The 18,503-nt window shown below is 59.5% G+C and overlaps 1 protein-coding gene across 4 annotated transcripts in view; it reads left to right on the top strand.

The window, feature by feature from the left end:
- NFATC1 (nuclear factor of activated T cells 1) overlaps positions 1 to 18,503 on the top strand; it is a 105,384-nt gene that overhangs the window by 9,355 nt on the left and 77,526 nt on the right. For all 4 annotated transcript variants that reach the window (XM_019643384.1, XM_019643383.1, XM_019643385.1 and 1 more), the window contains exon 2: positions 7,952 to 9,041. In XM_019643384.1, the coding sequence (XP_019498929.1) occupies positions 7,952 to 9,041 (1,090 nt within the window). The remainder of the gene's footprint in view (positions 1 to 7,951; positions 9,042 to 18,503) is intronic.

Here is an 18,503-nt window from a genome sequence, read left to right as displayed (position 1 = left end):
CCTCTGCTCGGCCCGGCTCCGCGGGCGCCTCCCGGGTCCCCTCCGTCGGAAGCTCTCCCTCCAGCCCAGTCCCGTTTCAGTTCGTTTAACAAACACCGCTGATGAGGTGCAAGGTGCCAACCCCTCCCGGCCTCTCTGCGGGGTGCGGGGCGTCCTGGCCAGACTGCTCTGCTCTACTGGGCTGTCTGGGGCCCCGGGGACACATCCTGTGTCCTCAGGGGTACAGCAGAGGTGGGGGCCACGCGTAATAGGGGGCTCCTGGAGTCTGAGAGGCCGACTCCCGGGCCCCTCTGCACGCCTGTCCTGCACTAGGAGCTCCCCCGGGCTGTGGAAGGGTCTCAGGCTGCTTTGACGCATCTGCATTTTCACTGCGTAGCTGCCCGGCCCCCATCTCCCAGGGGTCGCAGTGAAGCCCCCTGAGGGAAGGCCTCCACCAGGACCTGGGGCCCGGCCGCCAGGCTTCGGGGAGGGGAGGCCTCAGGCGGCCGGACAGAGCTCTGGGCAGAGCTGGCCAGGCGGAGACGCTCAGCTCCTCACTGGTCACGGTGTTGGAAAGGAGTTGCTGGAAAACATTCCTTTTTCAAATATTTTTGAGAGAGACACTCATGCTTTTCCCTTGTTTTTTATTAACAGTATATGTACAGCGCTTCTAGGGTCATAGCAAAATTGAGGGAAGGTACAGAGATTTCTCGGGCACCCCCTGCTCCCACGCACCGCAGCCCCCCCACCATCAGCATTCCACACCAGAGGCGGACGTTTGCTATGCTGTCACCCAGAGTCCACAGGGTCACTCTTGATGGTGTACAGTCTGTGGGCTTGGACACATACCTACCATCACAGTGTCACACAGAGTGGCTTCAAGTGCCCTAAAAACCTGTGCTCCCCCGTCCACCCCTCTGCCTCCCCCACTCCAGGCACCCACTGACCCTGTTACTGTCACCATAGGCTTCCTTTTCCAGAATGCCACGTAGTTGGAATCAGACAGTATGTAACTTTTCAGATCAGCTTCTCACTTAGTGATGTGCGTTTAAGGCTCGTCTGTGTCTTTCCGTGTTCTGACCGCTCATTTCTTTTTTGTGCTGAGTAATATTCCGCTGTCCGCCTGGACAGCCTCTTCATCCATCACCCGCTGAAGGACGTCACGGTGGCGTCCATGGTTTGGCAATTATGAACAAAGCCCTTTCTGCCTGTTCTTACTACTTTTTACATTACATTATAATGGTTACTACATGATTACATTAAGTTGTTACATTAAATTCCCTGACTCTCTTAGTGAGTGATAGAAACAGCTTCACATGATTTCTGGACTGAGCCTGGATGTGAACAAATGACTAATACGGAGATGGGTTGTGAAGCCCCTACCGCAGAGCTTTACGGATCATACTGAACCACGAGCGGGCACTCTGTCTGAAGAGAGGCCAGCCCTGACCGCCGGCAGCCCGGTCGCTCGTCTCTGTCACGGTTCCTTCTGACTTGAGAGCAGTGTCCTCGGTGTCCTGGCCTTCTGGGCTCCGTGGATGGGTGGCCTTCTGCCACCCTGTCCCTCAGGCCGCCTCGTGCTCTCAGCTGTGGCTCCGACGGGGCTCCGATCTTACCTGTTACTTTCAGGGAGTGACTGGGTCTTGGGGTTCTTTATTCTGAGGGCCCAGCAGGTGCATAGACAGTCAGTAAGCATTTGTTGGGAGAAAGAATTTTAAAAATAATTTGCCCTGGGCCGGGCAGGCGTGTTGTTTGCACGGGGCTTCATGTCTGCACTGCCACCACCCCAAGGGCAGAGGGCTGGGTGCTGGGCTCCCCTCAGGGTGGGAGGCAGGTGGGTGGCGGCCTGAGGAGAGGCCTGCTGTTCCCCTCAGGAAATAGCTGCTGTGCTGTCAGCGGGGAGGCGGGCGTGGCCTGCTTCCCGTGGGGCTCCTGTTTGCTCAGTTATTTTGGCCAGCCCCACGCTGCCAGGACTGTCACCCTGGCAACTCGGGAAGAACTTGGCCAGCCTCTGAGTCGGCTGGAGTCTCCCCAGCAGTCGGGCGTTCGGGCCACCTCGCGGCCCCTCAGCAGGCATTGCTCCCATCGAAAGGGGCGTCTTTGGGGGCGTTTTGATTCTCAGGTCCGGTCTCAGTGTGGGGAAGGTGACGTGAGAGACGGGCCCTGCCCTTCTGCCCGTCAGTGCTGCCCTGGGACTGCCACCCAGCAGCAGGACCTTGGGAACACTGAACACAGATGTGGAGCCAGAGCCTCTGACGTTTTAGGACAAGGAGTATATCTTTAATACACGTGGCCCCGCCGACCTCAGATTGTCCAAAGTTGCAGAGATGTTTCCATTAAGGACAGTTATATGTGCAGAGGGTGTTTGAACCCTGTGTCCTGCTTGTCAGAGGAAGACTGGTGCGAGTCACGACACCTCGCATGCTTTCTGATCCCCTAAAAGCAGAGTGAGACATGGAGGCCTGAGGGGAGATGGGTGAGGCCCGGGCAGGCGGGTCGGTGGCCCTGAGGCCCTCGGGAGGGCCGCTGTGCTCAGCTACAGCCCGTCACTATGTTGGCCGCAGTCGCGAGGCCTGTCGCCTGGGTGCACCCTTCTCTTGGCAGGTCGTTGGGCAACCATGCCCTCGGAAGCCGTCCGTCTGCCTGTCACCTGGCTGCTCAGCCCAGAGCTGCCAACAGCGAGGTGTGAACACTGAGCGTGTTTTGGTTTGCTTTGCTTTGCTTTGGTTTCCATGACCTGCAAAGTTATAATCTTGCCATGTGGGTGCCGGCCCCGTTGTCCTGTGGACAGGGGTCTGGCCCGGCATTTGGAAAGACGGGCCTGGCAGTCAGGTTCTTTCCAGTTCTATTTCAAGGTTCGTGTCCTGAGGTTCAACCCCAGCAAACACTAACGGGGACACCCCTTAAAATGAAAAATCGAAGTCAGAGCATCTTGCAGAGTTTGTGAGAGCTCAGAGGACGGATAGTGAGTAGAGGTGGCGGTTCTGTTGGAGTTGACAGCCTGGCAGACACAGGGCCTCCGCCGCCAGCCGGATGCGAGTGCGGCCAGTCTGGGCCCAGGAGCGCCCGGCCTGGTGGTCCCCGGGATGGCCGGATGCGCTCGGCCTAACAGAAAGCACGTGGACGTGTTCTTCTGGTGGTTGTTCAGAAATAATACAATTGTATAGTTTGAAACAAATTACTTCTCACAGTGAGACGGGGCAGTTTTGACAACCCTGACTTGCTGATTGCTGAGCGTGGCATTCGTGGTGGGCGCCCTGCTGGCTGCCGGCACCCTCGCTGGTGCCCGTGTGTGCCCAGAGTGCCCTGCACGGTGCTCCTGCCATGAGGGTGACAAGCAGTGAGAATCAGAGAGGAAGGGGGGGGTGTGTGTCTTCAGAGCCCCACTTTTACTAGTTCTGTTACAGTGAACCATTTTGAATAGGCTCTCCATAATATTTGCTTAAACTCCTGCTGCTGCTTTGAGCTCACCTGCCCTGTCACCATTTTATTAATGGGCCCTCCTTGGCAGATGGCCAGGTGCCAGGAGCGCCAGCAGACAATGACTGTAATGGGTGCTGAGCGAGCGCTTCTGTGGTTCCTGACGTGACACGAGTCGGCCTGAACATCTCAGGACTGTCAGGAAGGTTACTGGGAATAGTTTCATTCCATGTAAATGTGATCCCTTTGAATAGTTAAATAATTCAGATTTGAATATGGCTTAGGTTGGTAATAAAACCAAATGGCGTGAAGCCGGTGGCGGGGAGGGGACAGGTGCCGGCTGGGCCCGGGGGACTTGGCCCCGCAGGCTGGGACCGCTGCCTCGTCGTGTTTTTGTTCTATAGAGAACCCGTCATCAGCTCGGCGGTGTGTGCACAGTGAGGTTCAGGCCTCTGAGGCCTTCGTTTCGTAATTTGTCTATAATTAAGGAGAAGCCGTGCTTAGGTGAGTCTTTCCATGTTTTCTAATGATGGTTTTGTGGTTTTTTTCTTTAACTCATTGACTCATGGTTACTGACAGACTTTCGTTTAAATGAAAGCCCCTCGTGGAATGTTCTGGTTGTCAGTGGGCGCTGCGCTCCCCCGGGGGGCGGCCGCCCTCACACGTCCCCTCACGCGGCCGGGCCTTGTCCACAGGCCCGTTTCTGCTGGCAGCTCCAGGAAGATGCCTGTCAGGCCCCTCACCCTGCCCGCCCCCCCCCTCCCCGGCGTTTCGCCAGGACCTTCCCCAGCAGAGTTCTGTGGGCGGCAGGTGGGGGGGCCCAGACTTGCTCTGCTACTTGCTGGCATTTTAAAAAATTCTCAGAATTACCTTCCCGTCAACAAACAGTGGTTCAACTGTGGGATCAGCTCTGTCTTAAAATGAGTCGTACATCCGCGTGGCGTTCTCCTCCTTCGGGCAGGAGGTGTAGGGGTCTGTCCCAAACCTCCCGAAGGACCTGGACACCTCAGGGGCGGGTGCTGGTGGGGAGGGTCCTCCCCAGGGCCCCGGCCCCCGGGTGTGGCGGGGGGAGGGGAGGGACACGGTCGGGCTTCGCCCGCTGCTCACAACCACACCCCCCACGTTTCCGTCAACCCCGTGCCTGGTGCTGCGTCTGCTGCATTTGGTGATTTCTCTCTAAAGAGAAAATTCCCTTTTTATGGCCTGTGAGGTCACCCGTGTGCTCTGGACACACAGTGGGCCCGCGTGCAGCGAGGTTGTGATGTGGGGGCTCATTCACTCAGACACAGGCAGCCGGCCTGGAGGGCCTCTTCCATCTGCAAGGGTGGGACGCTTGTCCCTGTCATGGGGACATTGCCACCTCGAGGACAGCCATCAGGGAACAGAGTTTGTCCTGTGCAGGCTTTGTGGCAGCTGCCTGGAAACCCCTGCCTGTGGCTGGGGGTTGTGCGGGGGCCCCTGCGGGTATGTCTTCCACCCCAAAAGCAGAAGGGGAGCAGAGGCCACAGGACGCGGCGTCCGGCTCTGCCTCAGTGGGCTAAGAGCGCACGTGTCAGGACGAGGGAGAGACCAGCGAGCTCCCTGCGGGTGACCACCCGGCGCAGGCCTGACCGCAGGGCTGGCAGAGGCCGAGGAGGGACCTGGGGGAGCGAGTGGGCAGGACAACCGGAAAGGGGGTGCTCAAGGCCGGCTGGGTTGAAGAAACGCACACCCCGGGCCGTTTTGCACACGTGGGGGACCAGGAGGCAGCCACTGGTCACTAGTGAAAAGCCACCAGGGTAGAAGGCGGGCAGACACCGCCCTGACGTACACCTCGTGTCAAACAGGTCACACAGAGAGAGGCCACTGCAGTCTGATCACTACAACTCCCGCCCTGTACACGTGTAATACGGATTCACGCTTGCTTCGTTAATAGCATGTGGCCCCATCGTGAGTCATCACCATAGTCACACGATTCCTCGGCGGAGCTTTGCACGCCCACCCCCCTCAGCCCTGCTCCTGGTCAGACTGGCTGACGGCTGACTTACCTGCGGTCCCGTGGGCACCGCTGACACCTGCAGGCCTCGGGAACACGGGTGTTCTTTTTCTAACCAGCAGCTCTGGTTGGAAAGGTTTGGGAGGTGCTGGGCCAGCCTGTGGGGAGGACACCTGACTGGGACACAGGTAGATATGTCTACGTAACACACATGTAATGGTGCACACTGCCTCGTATGGGATACAGAGAAACACTATTTTGCCAAGGCGAATCTCATAAGAAATACAGAGTAGCATGTAGTCTCCTGGGTGCCCGAGGCGATTCTGCCTTCACGGGGCTGCAGCCCCCTCGGCGGTCCTGCCGTGCTGGGCGACCCTCGCGGAGGGGCGGTTTCCTGTCCACGGGAACGCGCGGCCTCGTGGCGTCCCCAGGCCCTGGGACTCGCCCTGCTCCTGCCCGGCCTCCTCCGTGTCCAGCTCGGGCGCCTTCTGTAGTGGTTTGTCACAGACCGGGCTGCGGGAGGACGGCCTGGCACCCGCACGCCAGGCGGGGGAAGGGCTGAGGCAGTGAGGTCCACACTTGTCCCAAGAGGTCACTGTGGTGCTCGGGGCCTCTGCAGCCTGTGGCCCCCATGCCATCTCCTCGTCCGAGGACCTTTGACCTCCTCCAGGAAGTGCCTTTCCAGGGTTATTAGCTTCTGGTTTGATTTTTACAAAAACTGTAATCAAGTTTTTAACATCTGATTTCAGTGAGCACATGAGGGTGTTGGTGGGAGCCGGGGTCCCAGTGAATGTCGGTGACATGGGCATGGCCGTCCCGCCACCATGGACAGGTGTGGGAGGCCAGGCCGGGCCTGGCGTTGGGGTCAGGCCTTGCCCTGGTCCCTGCCCTGTGGATGCGAAGGCCTCACTTTCCTCACGTGTGTGTCCCCAGTGTCCTGCTGGTTTTGGGGCACATGTGGGCAGACTCAGAGAGTGGGGGCAGAGGCTTTCAGGACAAGGGTACCGTGGGCGGTTGGCTGGAGAAGCCGTCAGGCACGCGGCCGTCCTGAGTAGGGGGCACCCTGCCGCTGCAGCGTCTGAAGTTTCTCAGTCCCCGTTCTGTTTTCCTTGTCATGGCTCTGTGTCCCCCGGGGGCTTTTTGGAACCTGGCACCGATTTTGAGCATCTGGAACGCTGATGTGCTCCCCAAAAGGCCGCCTGCGACAGCCGGGTTGGAGGGGGCCGTGCGCTGTCCCCAGGCTACCTGGAGGGGCCGGGCCTGCCATCTTGGGAACAGCAAACAGCATTTCTGTCAGGGGAATTGAGGGCCATGAAAAGCAGGGGCTGCTTGATAGCGAGGATTATGGAGGCCGGGTTGCCGCAGCCGGCCGCCGATGGCTGCTCCTGGAAGTTACCGCGGAAGTAGGCCTCGCCTGCGTGGGGCGCTGCACCGTTTCCGGTGGTGAGTGCCATGGGTGTGAGCTGCGCCTGGAGACCCTGCGTGTTCTGGTGTTGGCCCATGTGGGGTCCAAACCACGGCGCTGCCACCAAACGAGCGTCTCCCAGCCAGCGCCCTGGCCTGGGGCCGGGTCGGGTTTCCAGGTGTGCGTTTCCATTATTCAGAGGCCTGGGGTATCATCTCTACACACACCGCAGCACGGGGCCGAGATGGTAGAAAAGCCTGCGCACTGGAGGTCCACGAGTGCGGCTTTCCTGCCCGGAATTATTAATTACACTCGTGATGAGTTTTAAAAATATTTTGTTTTATAATTAACATATGACGATTCTTAAACCCAGCTGTGCGTCAGCATCACCTGTTTGTTTTTAAGGGATTCCTGGGCCATGAGCCACCAGGAGTTTACACGGGAGAAACCCCAGAATCTGTGTTTCCATTCAGTCCTCGAGGTGTTTTCTTTGTAGCTGGTGATTTAGGCAGCGCAACAGTGATTAGCCTAGTAAAGTCTCTTTAGATGTCCAGGTCTGTGTGTCTAAAACCCACCTACTCACCCACCCATCTGTCCACCCATCCATCCATCCATCCATTCATCCACCCGTTCATCTGTTAAACAAATTGAGCACCTTTTTGGTGCCAGGCACAGTCCGAGGCTCTGAAGACAACAGGAAACCAAAGTGGACGGAGGCAGGCGAAGGCTCTGCCCTCAGGGAACTTAGTTTCTGCTGGAGAAAGAGATGGCGCACATGAGCACGATAAACGTTAAGGGATAAAAGTGAACCGGGGAACAGTGACATCAGCATTGGGCTGGGGGGGTTGCAATTCTGACGGTCAAGGTGGTTGGGGGGGCAGCTTTTGAGTAGCAAGCAGGAGAAAGCACGCGGCTCCTGGAGGAAGGGTGTTGGGGAGAAGGCCGCCGGTGGGCAGCGAGTGTGGGCGCAGAGGGGCTGTGCGCTGCAGAGGAGAGGGCGGGGGCTGGGAGGGGCCGAGGGGACCGCGTTGCCGAGCAGGGCTGGGCTGGTGCTCTGAGCTGTTTGGGAGGCGGGGACGATGGCCCCAGATCCTGGGGGTCACGGGGCCGTGGGTTTGTGTGTGTGATGCCTCCTGGTCATGCTGCCTTCTCCTTTTCATTTGCCCTTCTAGAGCACTACAGTTATGCGCCCTCCAACATCAGTCCCGGCCTGCCCCTCTCCACGGCACACCCATCGCTGCCGGCTCCATGCCACGACCTGCAGACGTCGGCACCGGCTGTGGTGGCAGCGGGCCACCCCTCGGGCTACGGAGCGGCTGTGGACGGCGGGCCCTCGGGCTACTTTCTGTCCTCCAGCCACGTTAGGCCCAGCGGGGCGCCCACCCTGGAGAGCCCTCGCATAGAGATAACGTCCTACCTGGGGCTGCACCACGGCAGCAGCCAGTTTTTCCATGACGTGGAGGTGGAAGACGTCCTTCCCAACTCCAAACGGTCCCCTTCCACGGCCACCCTGAACCTGCCCAACCTGGAGGCTTACCGCGACCCCTCCTGCCTGAGCCCGGCCAGCAGTCTGTCTTCCCGCAGCTGCAACTCTGAGGCCTCATCCTATGAGTCCAACTACTCATACCCGTACGCGTCCCCACAGACGTCCCCGTGGCAGTCCCCCTGTGTGTCCCCCAAGACCACAGATGCCGAGGAGGGCTTTCCCCGTGGCCTGGGGGCCTGCAGCCTGCTGGGCTCCCCGAGACACTCGCCCTCCACCTCGCCCCGCACGAGCGTCACGGAGGAGAGCTGGCTGGGGGCCCGCACCTCCCGGCCGTCGTCCCCTTGCAACAAGAGGAAGTATGGCCTCAACGGCCGGCAGCTCTCCTGCTCCCCGCACCACTCGCCCACGCCGTCCCCGCACAGCTCGCCGCGGGTCAGCGTCACCGATGACACGTGGCTGGGCAACACCACGCAGTACACCAGCTCGGCCATTGTGGCCGCCATCAACGCCCTGAGCACCGACAGCAGCCTGGACCTGGGCGACGGCGTCCCCGTCAAGGCCCGCAAGACCGCCCTGGACCACTCTCCCTCAGTGGCGCTCAAGGTGGAGCCTGTGGGCGAGGACCTGGGGACCACGCCGCCCCCGTCTGACTTCCCGCCGGAGGAGTTCCCCTCCTTCCAGCACATCCGGAAGGGCGCCTTCTGCGACCAGTACCTGTCGGTGCCACAGCACCCGTACCAGTGGGCCCGGCCCCGGTCCCCGACGTCCTACACCAGGTGAGTGAATGGCTGGGGCGGACCGGAGGGCAGGTGGGCTTGTCCCCCAGGCGGAGGGCAGGGCCCGGTGCCTCAGGGCTACCGTCTGTGGGTGGAGTCGCCCAGCCTCTCCAGCGTCAGGGGCCTGCCGCCAATTTTTGGCATCCCTTGTGTTTACAAACGTCACCCCATCAGGGTCATGTGGCACTGCTGTGCGTGTCTCTGTGACACGTTTCCTTTTTATGAGGCACAGTCACATTGCATGAGGGCCCACCCTCAAGACCTCAGCTTCATTTAATTATCTCTTTAAAGAGCCCATCTCCAAATAAGGTCAGACTCTGAGGCTGGGGGTTCGGACCCCAGCATCTGCCCGGAACAAGCGTTTGTTTTGTTTTTTATGAAACCAAACGGTCCCTCTCCTGTTTGTGTTTCGCCTCCCTGCTCACCCACGTCCCTTTCGCCTAATTGCTGTCGCTGCCTCGGTGCAGATGGGGCCTCAGCTCTGCAGGTCCCCAGAGCAGCAGCCCAGCTCCCACCGCGGCCCTGCCAGAGTTTGGAGAACAGCACTGCCGCCTCCTCCCCGGAGACGCAGGTCCCCGCAGTCTGGTAACAGGGCTCCAGCCTGTTCCATCTCCGCGTCGCGGGCTGTTGACTTTTCCTCTTAATGGTGTGTGGGGCTGCCGTGCTCCGCGGGGCCCACTTACTCAGCCCCGTGTTTTTATTTTTAACTAAACAGCTTTCCCAACAGGTGGGCCACTAACGACCCCTGGCAGAGAGCTTTCCGCTGCAGGGCTGTGATCAGGCGTGAAAACGTCCCCACGCCGCCAGTGCACGGTGCCGAGTGGCACAGGGCCGCGGCCGCCTCCCCGGGAAGAGGCGCGTGCGTGTGGCCTCGGGCCCCGGAGGCTGAAGGCTGGCTCCTCCTGGTCCCTCTTTCGTGAGAAGGAGTCAGGCTGAGGAGCAGGCCCCAGTTTCTGGCCGCGCGCCCCTGAGATGGGAAGTGGGTCGGGAGGGCTGGCCCTGCTCTGTCCACAGCTGACCCACAGGCGATGTGGTCAGAGGGGCAGGTGGGCGATTTAGTTCGAGGCACTGGCTGAAGCCAGCTACACCCCGATTCCCTTCGGAAAGTTTGTGGGGAAGAAACAGTATGAGGATTGACAGTTTTAAAGCCATCAGATGGCGAGAGGCATCAGTTGAGATTCAGCGAGATTTTTCTCAACTTGCACTGGGACGCGTCCGCATTTCTGTCCCTTTGCCTGCTTTCAATACGATAACGTTAAAAACTCTGGTCTTTTCAAAGTCATCATGAAAACAAATGTGTCTCAGAGCCTGGGTTTAATTCATCAATGTGGGAATTTTAAAAATCCATTTGGAGGCACTTACAGCATTTAAGAACAGTGTGTGCCTGCTGTACTATCTTCATAATTTTATGGAAATAAAAATAAGAATATTTAGAAGCTCACCATCTCAAGCCCAGACTCGCACACATATTACAGTTTGTGACCTTCAAAGTTTTCATGGACCACGAAGGTTGTACTTATTCGTGATGGGACCTCCATCTTGACGTCGAGAACAGAGTGACATAATCAATGTGGCACTTGACGAAGCGTGAGGGTAGGTGTAGCATCAGGGTTTTTAAAGAAGTTTTACATGGAGGTAAAGCCTGTGTGTTCGGTGTAGAGAGGCTGCTGTGACAAAATGCCAGACGGGGAGGATGTCCGAGCCCCAGGCCGCTGAGGCGGCTCCCGCCCGTGTCTCCTCTGTTCTTCCTTCTGTGCCTGTCCCTGTGCCCAAAGTTCTCCTGTTGACAAGGACACAGCTGTGCTGGATCAGGGCCCACCCAACGGCCTCACTTTAACGTGATCACTCTGTAAAGACCCCGAGTCCACACAAGGCCACATACTGAGGTCCTGGGGTCAGGACGCCAGCCTGTGAATTTTGGAGGCACGTAGTTCAGCCCCAAACACCCATCCTGGCCTCCCGGGGACGGCGGCAGGCGCCTGTCAGTGGCCCCTTCGCCCCTCCCTTCGAGGCTCCTGTGGGTGTTCCTGGCGGGTGGTCGGCGGCCGTCTGTAAGCAGCCCTGCGTTTGCTCTGTCCTCGGAGCGCAGCTTGCTCTTGTCTTGTCACGGCCATTCGGTGGCACGTGACTGCGCTTTGTCTCTTGGTCGCAGGGCCCGAGTGAGGTGTGATGCTCCTGCGTTAATGCAAACAAAGCACATGGACGGCACCAAACTGCCCCCGAGGGTTGGAAGCTGACCTTTCGCACTGTCCTGGTTCCACACCAAAATATGTTTCCTGGTCCTTGCCATGTGTTTCCATGTGATCCCGTCAGCTGGTGCTTCGGGGCAGCGGGGGCCGCGTGGAAGGGGGAGGTGAAGCTGTTTTGCCGGCAGGAGAGGGCGAGCAGGCTTCCTGCTCGGGACGGTGCTGCCAGCGCAGCAGGACGTCAGCAGGTCCCGGCTACGCGGCTGGCGCGCACACGGTCTAGTCTGCAGGGACCTCCAGAGTCCGGAGAACTTGTCACGGCAAAGCCACCCCTCCCGGCGCACTGCCTGTGTGCACGTCCTATTCTGTCCCACCAGGAAAAGGAACGTTAGTGAAAAGTGTGCTGTGCTGGGCTTTCCCCACGGAATCTGCGTGTTGGGGCTCACTTCTCTCTTGGGGGCTTTTTCATCTGCACAGCGTTTATGGACCCGCCTCCGTGCGGGCCGCCTGGCAGGCCCACAGGTCCAAGAACAGCACTGATTTCTTGCTGCAACTGAGGAAGCTGTCTGTGAAACTCACAACAGTCTTTGGTAGGATTTCGTTGTTCTAGAGTTCAGGCTTATTTTACAGTTGAGCGGAATGACGCTTCTGTTCTTAAAGCTGGGAGATGTGCAGAAATTGCAGGGGACTTGCAAGCCCCCCGTAAACAATCCGGCTGCAGGTCTAGGTTAGGCCGTGAGCTCCTCAGGACGGCGTGTTCAGTCCTTCCTGCGGGTGGGATGCTGACGAGACGGCCGCCAGGCTGCAGGGCGGGGGGCGCTCAGAGGACACTGACCCGCGTGTCTTCATTTTGAGGTGGTGGCTTTAGAAGGTTTCACATGAACCTACAGGAAGTGAGGTGTCAGGGGAGCCTGTGTGTCACCAGCTCTTTCCCACGTGTGAGGGCGCGCCCGTCCTGGGCAGGTTTCCTTTCACGATAGGCTCGTGGAAACGTGCAGCGTTTGAGGCGTCACTGTCTTCAGCTGTCCGCGCCCAATGTCATCTCCGAATTCGCCTTGAGAGGCGGAGTCACATGAGGAAAACAGACTTAGAAGCAGAGAGGCCAGAAAGGCAGGCGATTGTTGATGTGGGTTCTCAGTGGTTGTTTTCCAGTGAAATTCCTGTGCACGAGCCTCAGCTTTGTACCTGGCCTCCTTTTCTAAGGGGCCTCGTGAGCCGTTTTCACTTGGACGATGGGTTTAGCGACCCAAGCAGCCAGCTACAGGTCATATCCGTGTATTTTAGGTTTTTGGCTATGAAACCGATGATTTTAGTAAGATCCGTAACTTTTGTGCTGTGCAGACGTGGTAGCTTCCAAAATCTGAAAAAGCTCCCGCTGACCCTGATTGCATTTCATGAATTATCTGAATATTTCAGAGTTTATCCTCATTTGGAGTAAGATTAAATACACCTATCTGTTGGGGGTAAAAATTCCCGCCGCGTGCCGTTCCACAGGGGTCACCTCCACTCCGCCAGGGAGCCCTGGTCGGGGCCAGCACACTGGGGGTCTTTTCTCGACCTGGCGGAAAGGACACGCCCTCTGCACATCACGAGAGGAAATCGCCGACTGTGAGCCTTAGGACAGACGCCAGTGTGCGGGGAGACGGTGGCGCCACAGCTGGTGTCTGCACAGCCCGAGCACTGACAGGACCCGGCTCAGAGTCGGGGACGCTTGTTCAGGCCCCTGTTGTTGACGTGCAGCCGGCACTCAAGCCTGTGATTACCTGGCCCCGGAGCTGCCCCCGCAGGGTCCCTGCACCAGGAGAGCCGCCTAATTTTCTGTCCCTTGGAGGCTGCGGGGATGGCATCTGGCGATGCCTGGAACCTGACAAAAACACACGTGTCCTGTTACCAGGACGCGAAGCACCCTTCTGGGGCAGGTGGGAACCCCGCAGACAGAGGTCCCCGTGAGGGCCAGAGACAGACCTTAGCCACAGCCTCTTCTAGAGGTTCTGCAGGGAAAGCTGGCGTCGAGGGGCCGGAGAATGGCTGTTGTTTTCCGGGAATGGCTTACAAAGCGACGTGTCCGCTTCTGCGTGAGAACCTTCCCGTGGACGCCTCGCCGGTCCTCACCTCCTGGGCCGTCTGGGGTGTCCAGCTGTGTGGGGCTCTGAACAGCCTTTCAGAACCAACAGCTCGCTTCTGGTTGTGTAGTTTCTGGTTCTGGAGTTCACAGCGGACGCTTGGAAAGCGCTTTGCCGTCCTGACTTCTAACGCGCGAGCTTAGCCTGAGGTGTCCCGTGAGACGGCGAGCGGGCGGCAGAGGCTGGGGTGGGTGCTGTCCTGCCCTTCGGGGCGCCCCCCAAGGTCAGCGTGCAGGATGTGGGCCTTTCTCCCTCTCTCTGATGCGATTCTGTGAGTGTCTGTTACCAGGCAAAGAGGAAGTGCTTCTAGTTCCTGGACAGGATAAAATAATTTGAATTTCTGTGGCTTTTCACTCAGATTCTTAAATCGAGCCATCGAGGCCTGAAATGCTGGCTGATTTCCTAGAATAATCCAAATGCCGGAAGAGTCGCAGCCACGGGCCTGACCGGCCCCTGGCCTGGACCTGCTCACGTCCATGCCGTGCGCTGGGCTGTGGCTGAACTCCGGCCTCAGGCCTCACGTCCCAGGGCCCGGGAGCCTCACGTGTCTCCAACCTTGAGACTTCCAACTGCTGAGAGAGCTCTGGCCGGGAGGACGCGTCCAGGGACAACATGGGTCAGTGACTGCAGACAAAGGGGGGATTTCTGCTCAGACCTTTTCCCAGGGGCAGCGTGTGGGAAGTGCCCCTGGAGTGTCGCCTGCGGCAGACCTGGGCTGGGCCAACACGGAAACCAGATAGCGGGCCTACCTGGGGGATGAAAATTTAATCGGGAGACAGCGCTGTCCACGTTAAAGCGTCTCCTGGAGGCTGGGTGACACACAGCTTTGAGTTGGTTGGTTTCCCATCCAGTGCAGGCTGGTCTGTGCTCTGAGTGCCACCAAACGTGTGACAGACGTGTGTGCACGGTGAGGATGTTGTGCAGACAGGAAGGGCCATCCGGCCACGTGACTATGTTTGACTGAGCGCCACGAGGGCTCAGGCCAGGGTGTCTCAAACCCTGAGGCCACCTGCAGACGTGGACGACAGGCAGGGACCTGCCAGCCCTTGGTGAGGCGCAGGCTCTGGGTTGTGGGGACCGCAGGGGCTCAGAGCATCGCCCTGAGGGCAGCCGTCCGGGCTCTCCGTGTGGGCTCAGTGCCCTGGCCACGTTGTCTGCAGCCCGCTGGGTGGACCGTCTACTTGTTCCCATGTGCGCAGGCTGCTTGTAGACCTAAGTGGCTGTTTCAGATCTGGCGACTCACCCAGGCGCTGATGACACGTGGTGTGGACCTGCCTCGGAAGGTCCTCGAGCCGCGTGCCTGATGCCCGATTTCCTCCTGACAGTCACTGTCCGCAGGTGACCGTGGCACCGGTGGGGCAGGCCCCCCGCAGCGGTGGCCGGTTCCATGAGCCCGAGCTCTGCAGAGCTGTTAGGGACAAGCACTGTGGCTGAGAGCCACGTGTCCCTCCCCAAGGGCCTAGCATGGGGCTGAGCAGCTCATGGCTGTGGAGGCAGCGCTTGGTCAAGTCTGACCTCACAGATGGGGAAACTGAGGCACGCGGGAAGTTCTACACGCCAGGTGAAAGACCGAGGAGCCACGCGGTCCCCAGCTCCCTGTCCTGGCCGTGTGGGGTGTGGTCCCAGGAGGACTGTGGGCTCCGAGGCAGGCGGGTCAGGGCCCAAGGCCTGGCCTCTCGCTCCGGCGATGGCTGTGAGCTCCGACCCGTGGAAGGGGTCTCCCTGCAGGTGTGCAGGGTCCAGGAGAGGAGGTGACATCAGCTAGCACTGTCTTAGTTAAGTTGGTGTTACCGCAAGCGGTGGGTGAGGGGCAGACGCGTGAGGAGTGTCGCGGGGGCGTGACGGTCACTCACTGGCGTGTCGGAGACACAGTGGCGAGGTGGCAGCACCCAGTGGGGCCGTGCCTGTTGGGCGTGGGGTTTCCTCTGTCTGAGGACAGGGTCTCCGCTCCAAACAGCAGGTGTGAGAATCGGCCCTCTCTGTGTCAGCGGCGCCCCCAGCCGTGGCCATCCTCTGTCCTCAAGGGGCAGGGACCCACTCGTGCCCGGCCCTGAGGTGACCTGAGGACAGCTCACATCATGCTCTGAACCACAGGACTTCGCTTTAAACTTCGCGGTCATGATTCCATGAGTGTCTGAAACTAAATGGGCTCCCTGTGACCTTGGGGGCCACCGCCAGCTGTCCCAGCACCCTCTGTGGTGACATCCCGTCCGTGGGTGTGTCCGCTTCATGGCTCCTTTGTGCCCGTCCTCCACTCAGCGGGTGATTCCAAGTGTGGTCTTCGTATGAGTGACCGCCGGGAGGCACAGGCTGGACGCTGGTCCCAAAGCCTCACCTGTGTGCTGACTGGGTAGCGGCAGGCTCGGTGGAGAAACACAGGGACGGCCAGAGCGTCACTGCCGTGGGGTCCTCCCACAGATCTGTCTGTCTGTCTTTCCGTCGGACGGGGATGGCCTCCTGAGCCTTTGCTGATCTGCCTGAGCATAAGCGCTGAGAGGGTCAGCGTCCTCCTGGGCTGGACAGTGTGGTCTGGAGGCACAGAGGGCAGGTACCCTCAGCCCGCCAGGTCGGAAGCGGCCCCCAGAGCACCTCCTTCTCCATGTGGACAGGTTTCTGGACAAGAGAACTTTCTGTCTCACGGAGCCCCCGAATTACTGGGGTGTCCGAGGCAGCTGGGGAGGGGCCTCCCGCCTGGACGGCGAGAAGGCGGCCTCCCCGGTGGGCGAGCCCCAGCCCAGCGCAGGTGGGGCGGCCAAGCCGGGTGGTCCCGGGCACACCCACTCACAGGCGGAGCTGTGCTCCTAACCTTGTAACCTTTTAAGTTAGAAAAAACAAAACAAGAAACGCTTAGGAGGCCTCTGGCCGCCAAGCCTGAGAAAGTGCTAACGGTTTGATTCCAACGTCCGTAAGCGAAGATTATCTTTCCTTTGGCGGATTTGAGTCCTGCCAAGTCCACAGTTTGTAGCTTTAGGAGTGTCGGTGTCCTAAAACGCCTTCACAGTTTCCTTCTGAGTGGTGAGTGCACATGGGCTCTGACTCTCAGGAAGCTCAGAATTGAAAGGGTTTCGCCCAAACCACTGAGGAACTTGCTCAAAGCGCTGATTCTGAGACTCCTGTGCTTGGCGACATGGGAGGTGGGACCCGCAGCGGGAATGACGCTCAGATGACGTGCGGATGCGGCCTTTTGGGGGCAGGCGGATTTCGGAAGGGCCTCCCACACGTGGTGAAGCGGTGGCTCCCGTTCAGCGCGTCCCCAGCGGGCGAGGGGTGCGGGAGGCTGGACGCGGAACATGGCTGTCAGCTGAGGTTCCACGAGGACTGCCCTCCACTGTAGAATTTTTTAAAATGCCGATAAATGAGAAAGGGGTCACGACAGTTCTCCGGCCACGGGCGCCCTGGTGGTCGGTCACTTCACCCCTGTGGCCGTTCGCTTGCTGGTACAGAAAACTGTGGACACGTGAGGATTGCAGACACGGCCACGGGTCCTCTGACGTCAGTGACGACTAGCTCGTGGCCAGCTGCTCGCACCCCCACCCCCAGGCGTCATGCCGGCTTGTCCTTCTGGGACAGGGACTCGTTTTTTAGAATCGTGACCCATCAGCTGTCATACTCCATGCTTGCCGGCAATTTGGAATCACCGGGGCCTTCGTGGCAGCGAGCGAGGTGCAGGCTGCGGGTGTCTTCAGGCCCCTCCCTCCGTCGCTGAGTGGCGGGCAGGCTTTCCTCTCCTGCTTCCCGCCCCAGACCAGCCCCGCGTGTCGCCTGCGTGCTCATCTGTCCCCGGCATTCCCTGTGTTTTCTCACATCAGTGCTGAGTCTGGGGACGTTGCCGGGGCGGTGGCTTCGTGTTTTGAAAGTGGTGCGTGCACGTCCCTCGGGAGGCAGACGCCTGTGTGTCTCTCTGGTCGCTGATGAAAGGGCCTAAAAGTGGTTTTCAGGTTTAAATGGGGGGACTTGGTTTGGAGGTCGGGCTTGCGCCCACTCTGCCCGTTAGTGCTGGCATCTCACGGGCGGCGGGGTCACCGCCTGCCTGTGGGCTGAGAGGAGATGGGACGGCTCTGTGACCCCGCGGCACCACCGTCACAGGTGACCATCGTCCAGGTAAGCCAGGCGTTGGGTCTCCGTGCCTCTTCCTGTGGTCAGCGGTGCGTCTGAGCCTCTAGGGTTCCCCAGGGGACGCCGCAGAGAAGCTGACGGTCTTCACCCACGGAGACCCTCGAGGCTGCACTTGGTTCGAGTCGAGGGTGTCCTGTGACACGGGGGACAGCTGTGATGACAGACACCTCACTGCGGACCCTCCGTGGGGCTGCAGGAAGGAAGCAGCTGTTTGTGAATCCTTCACCTTTTAGAAAGACTCTCCGATTTTGGGTCACAGTGTGTAGGCGGCCCGAGGCTGTGAAGTAAGTGTTTAAAAAAATTCCTTCACACTTTCTGTGTGAAGGAAACAAAAGCTCAATGAAAACGAAAGGCTTTCTCATGGGAAACAGGCAGCCACAGTGGCTCCGGCAGCGGGGTGATTCAGACCGGGAGTGCGGGGGTGCTGTTCCCCACGGGGAGCCGCGTCCACGCACAGCTAAGCCAGCCAGGACGCGTGACTCGCTTCCCTTGTGTTGTCACCGAGGCTTCCCCCAGAGAGGACAACATGGTCAGGGAATCACAGGAGACAGCCACGCTGGAGCCATGCTGCCGTGTGACCACAGACCACCCGCGCTCCCGGCACTGGGGGCCGGGGCCGTGGCGCCATCCATCGAGTGCCACCTGTGCCCCCGGGGGTGGCAGTGGCAGCGGTCACATGATGGAAACAGAGGCAGTGAGCACTGTCTGGTGGGAGGCAGGGGCCCCATGTGACAGCAGCTTCCTGGCCTCTTCGGGGAGGTGATGATAATATTTGTGGGTAACGTGACCTGGGTTCTCATGTACCAGCCATGACGACAGGCATTTAAAAACTTTGTTTTGTAAGAATTCCAGATTCACAGAGGGTTACAGAGAGCTCTGTTCCCGTCAGCCAGAGTCCCCAACAGTGACACGTTCCGAGGCAGCCCCTGCCGGCCCTGGGCCCCAGGAGGAAAGCGAGCGTGTCTGGGGAGCCGCGGGGACCCTGAGCCCCCGGCGCCTGCGGCCTGCGGCGAGGGCCGCGTCCGAACCCTTCGGAC

The sequence above is a fragment of the Hipposideros armiger genome, unplaced genomic scaffold (assembly GCF_001890085.2).
Source record: "Hipposideros armiger isolate ML-2016 unplaced genomic scaffold, ASM189008v1 scaffold_77, whole genome shotgun sequence".
Lineage (NCBI taxonomy): Eukaryota > Metazoa > Chordata > Mammalia > Chiroptera > Hipposideridae > Hipposideros > Hipposideros armiger.
The sequence above is the reverse complement of the archived record's forward strand: the minus strand, read 5'-3'. Positions and strand labels throughout refer to the sequence as shown.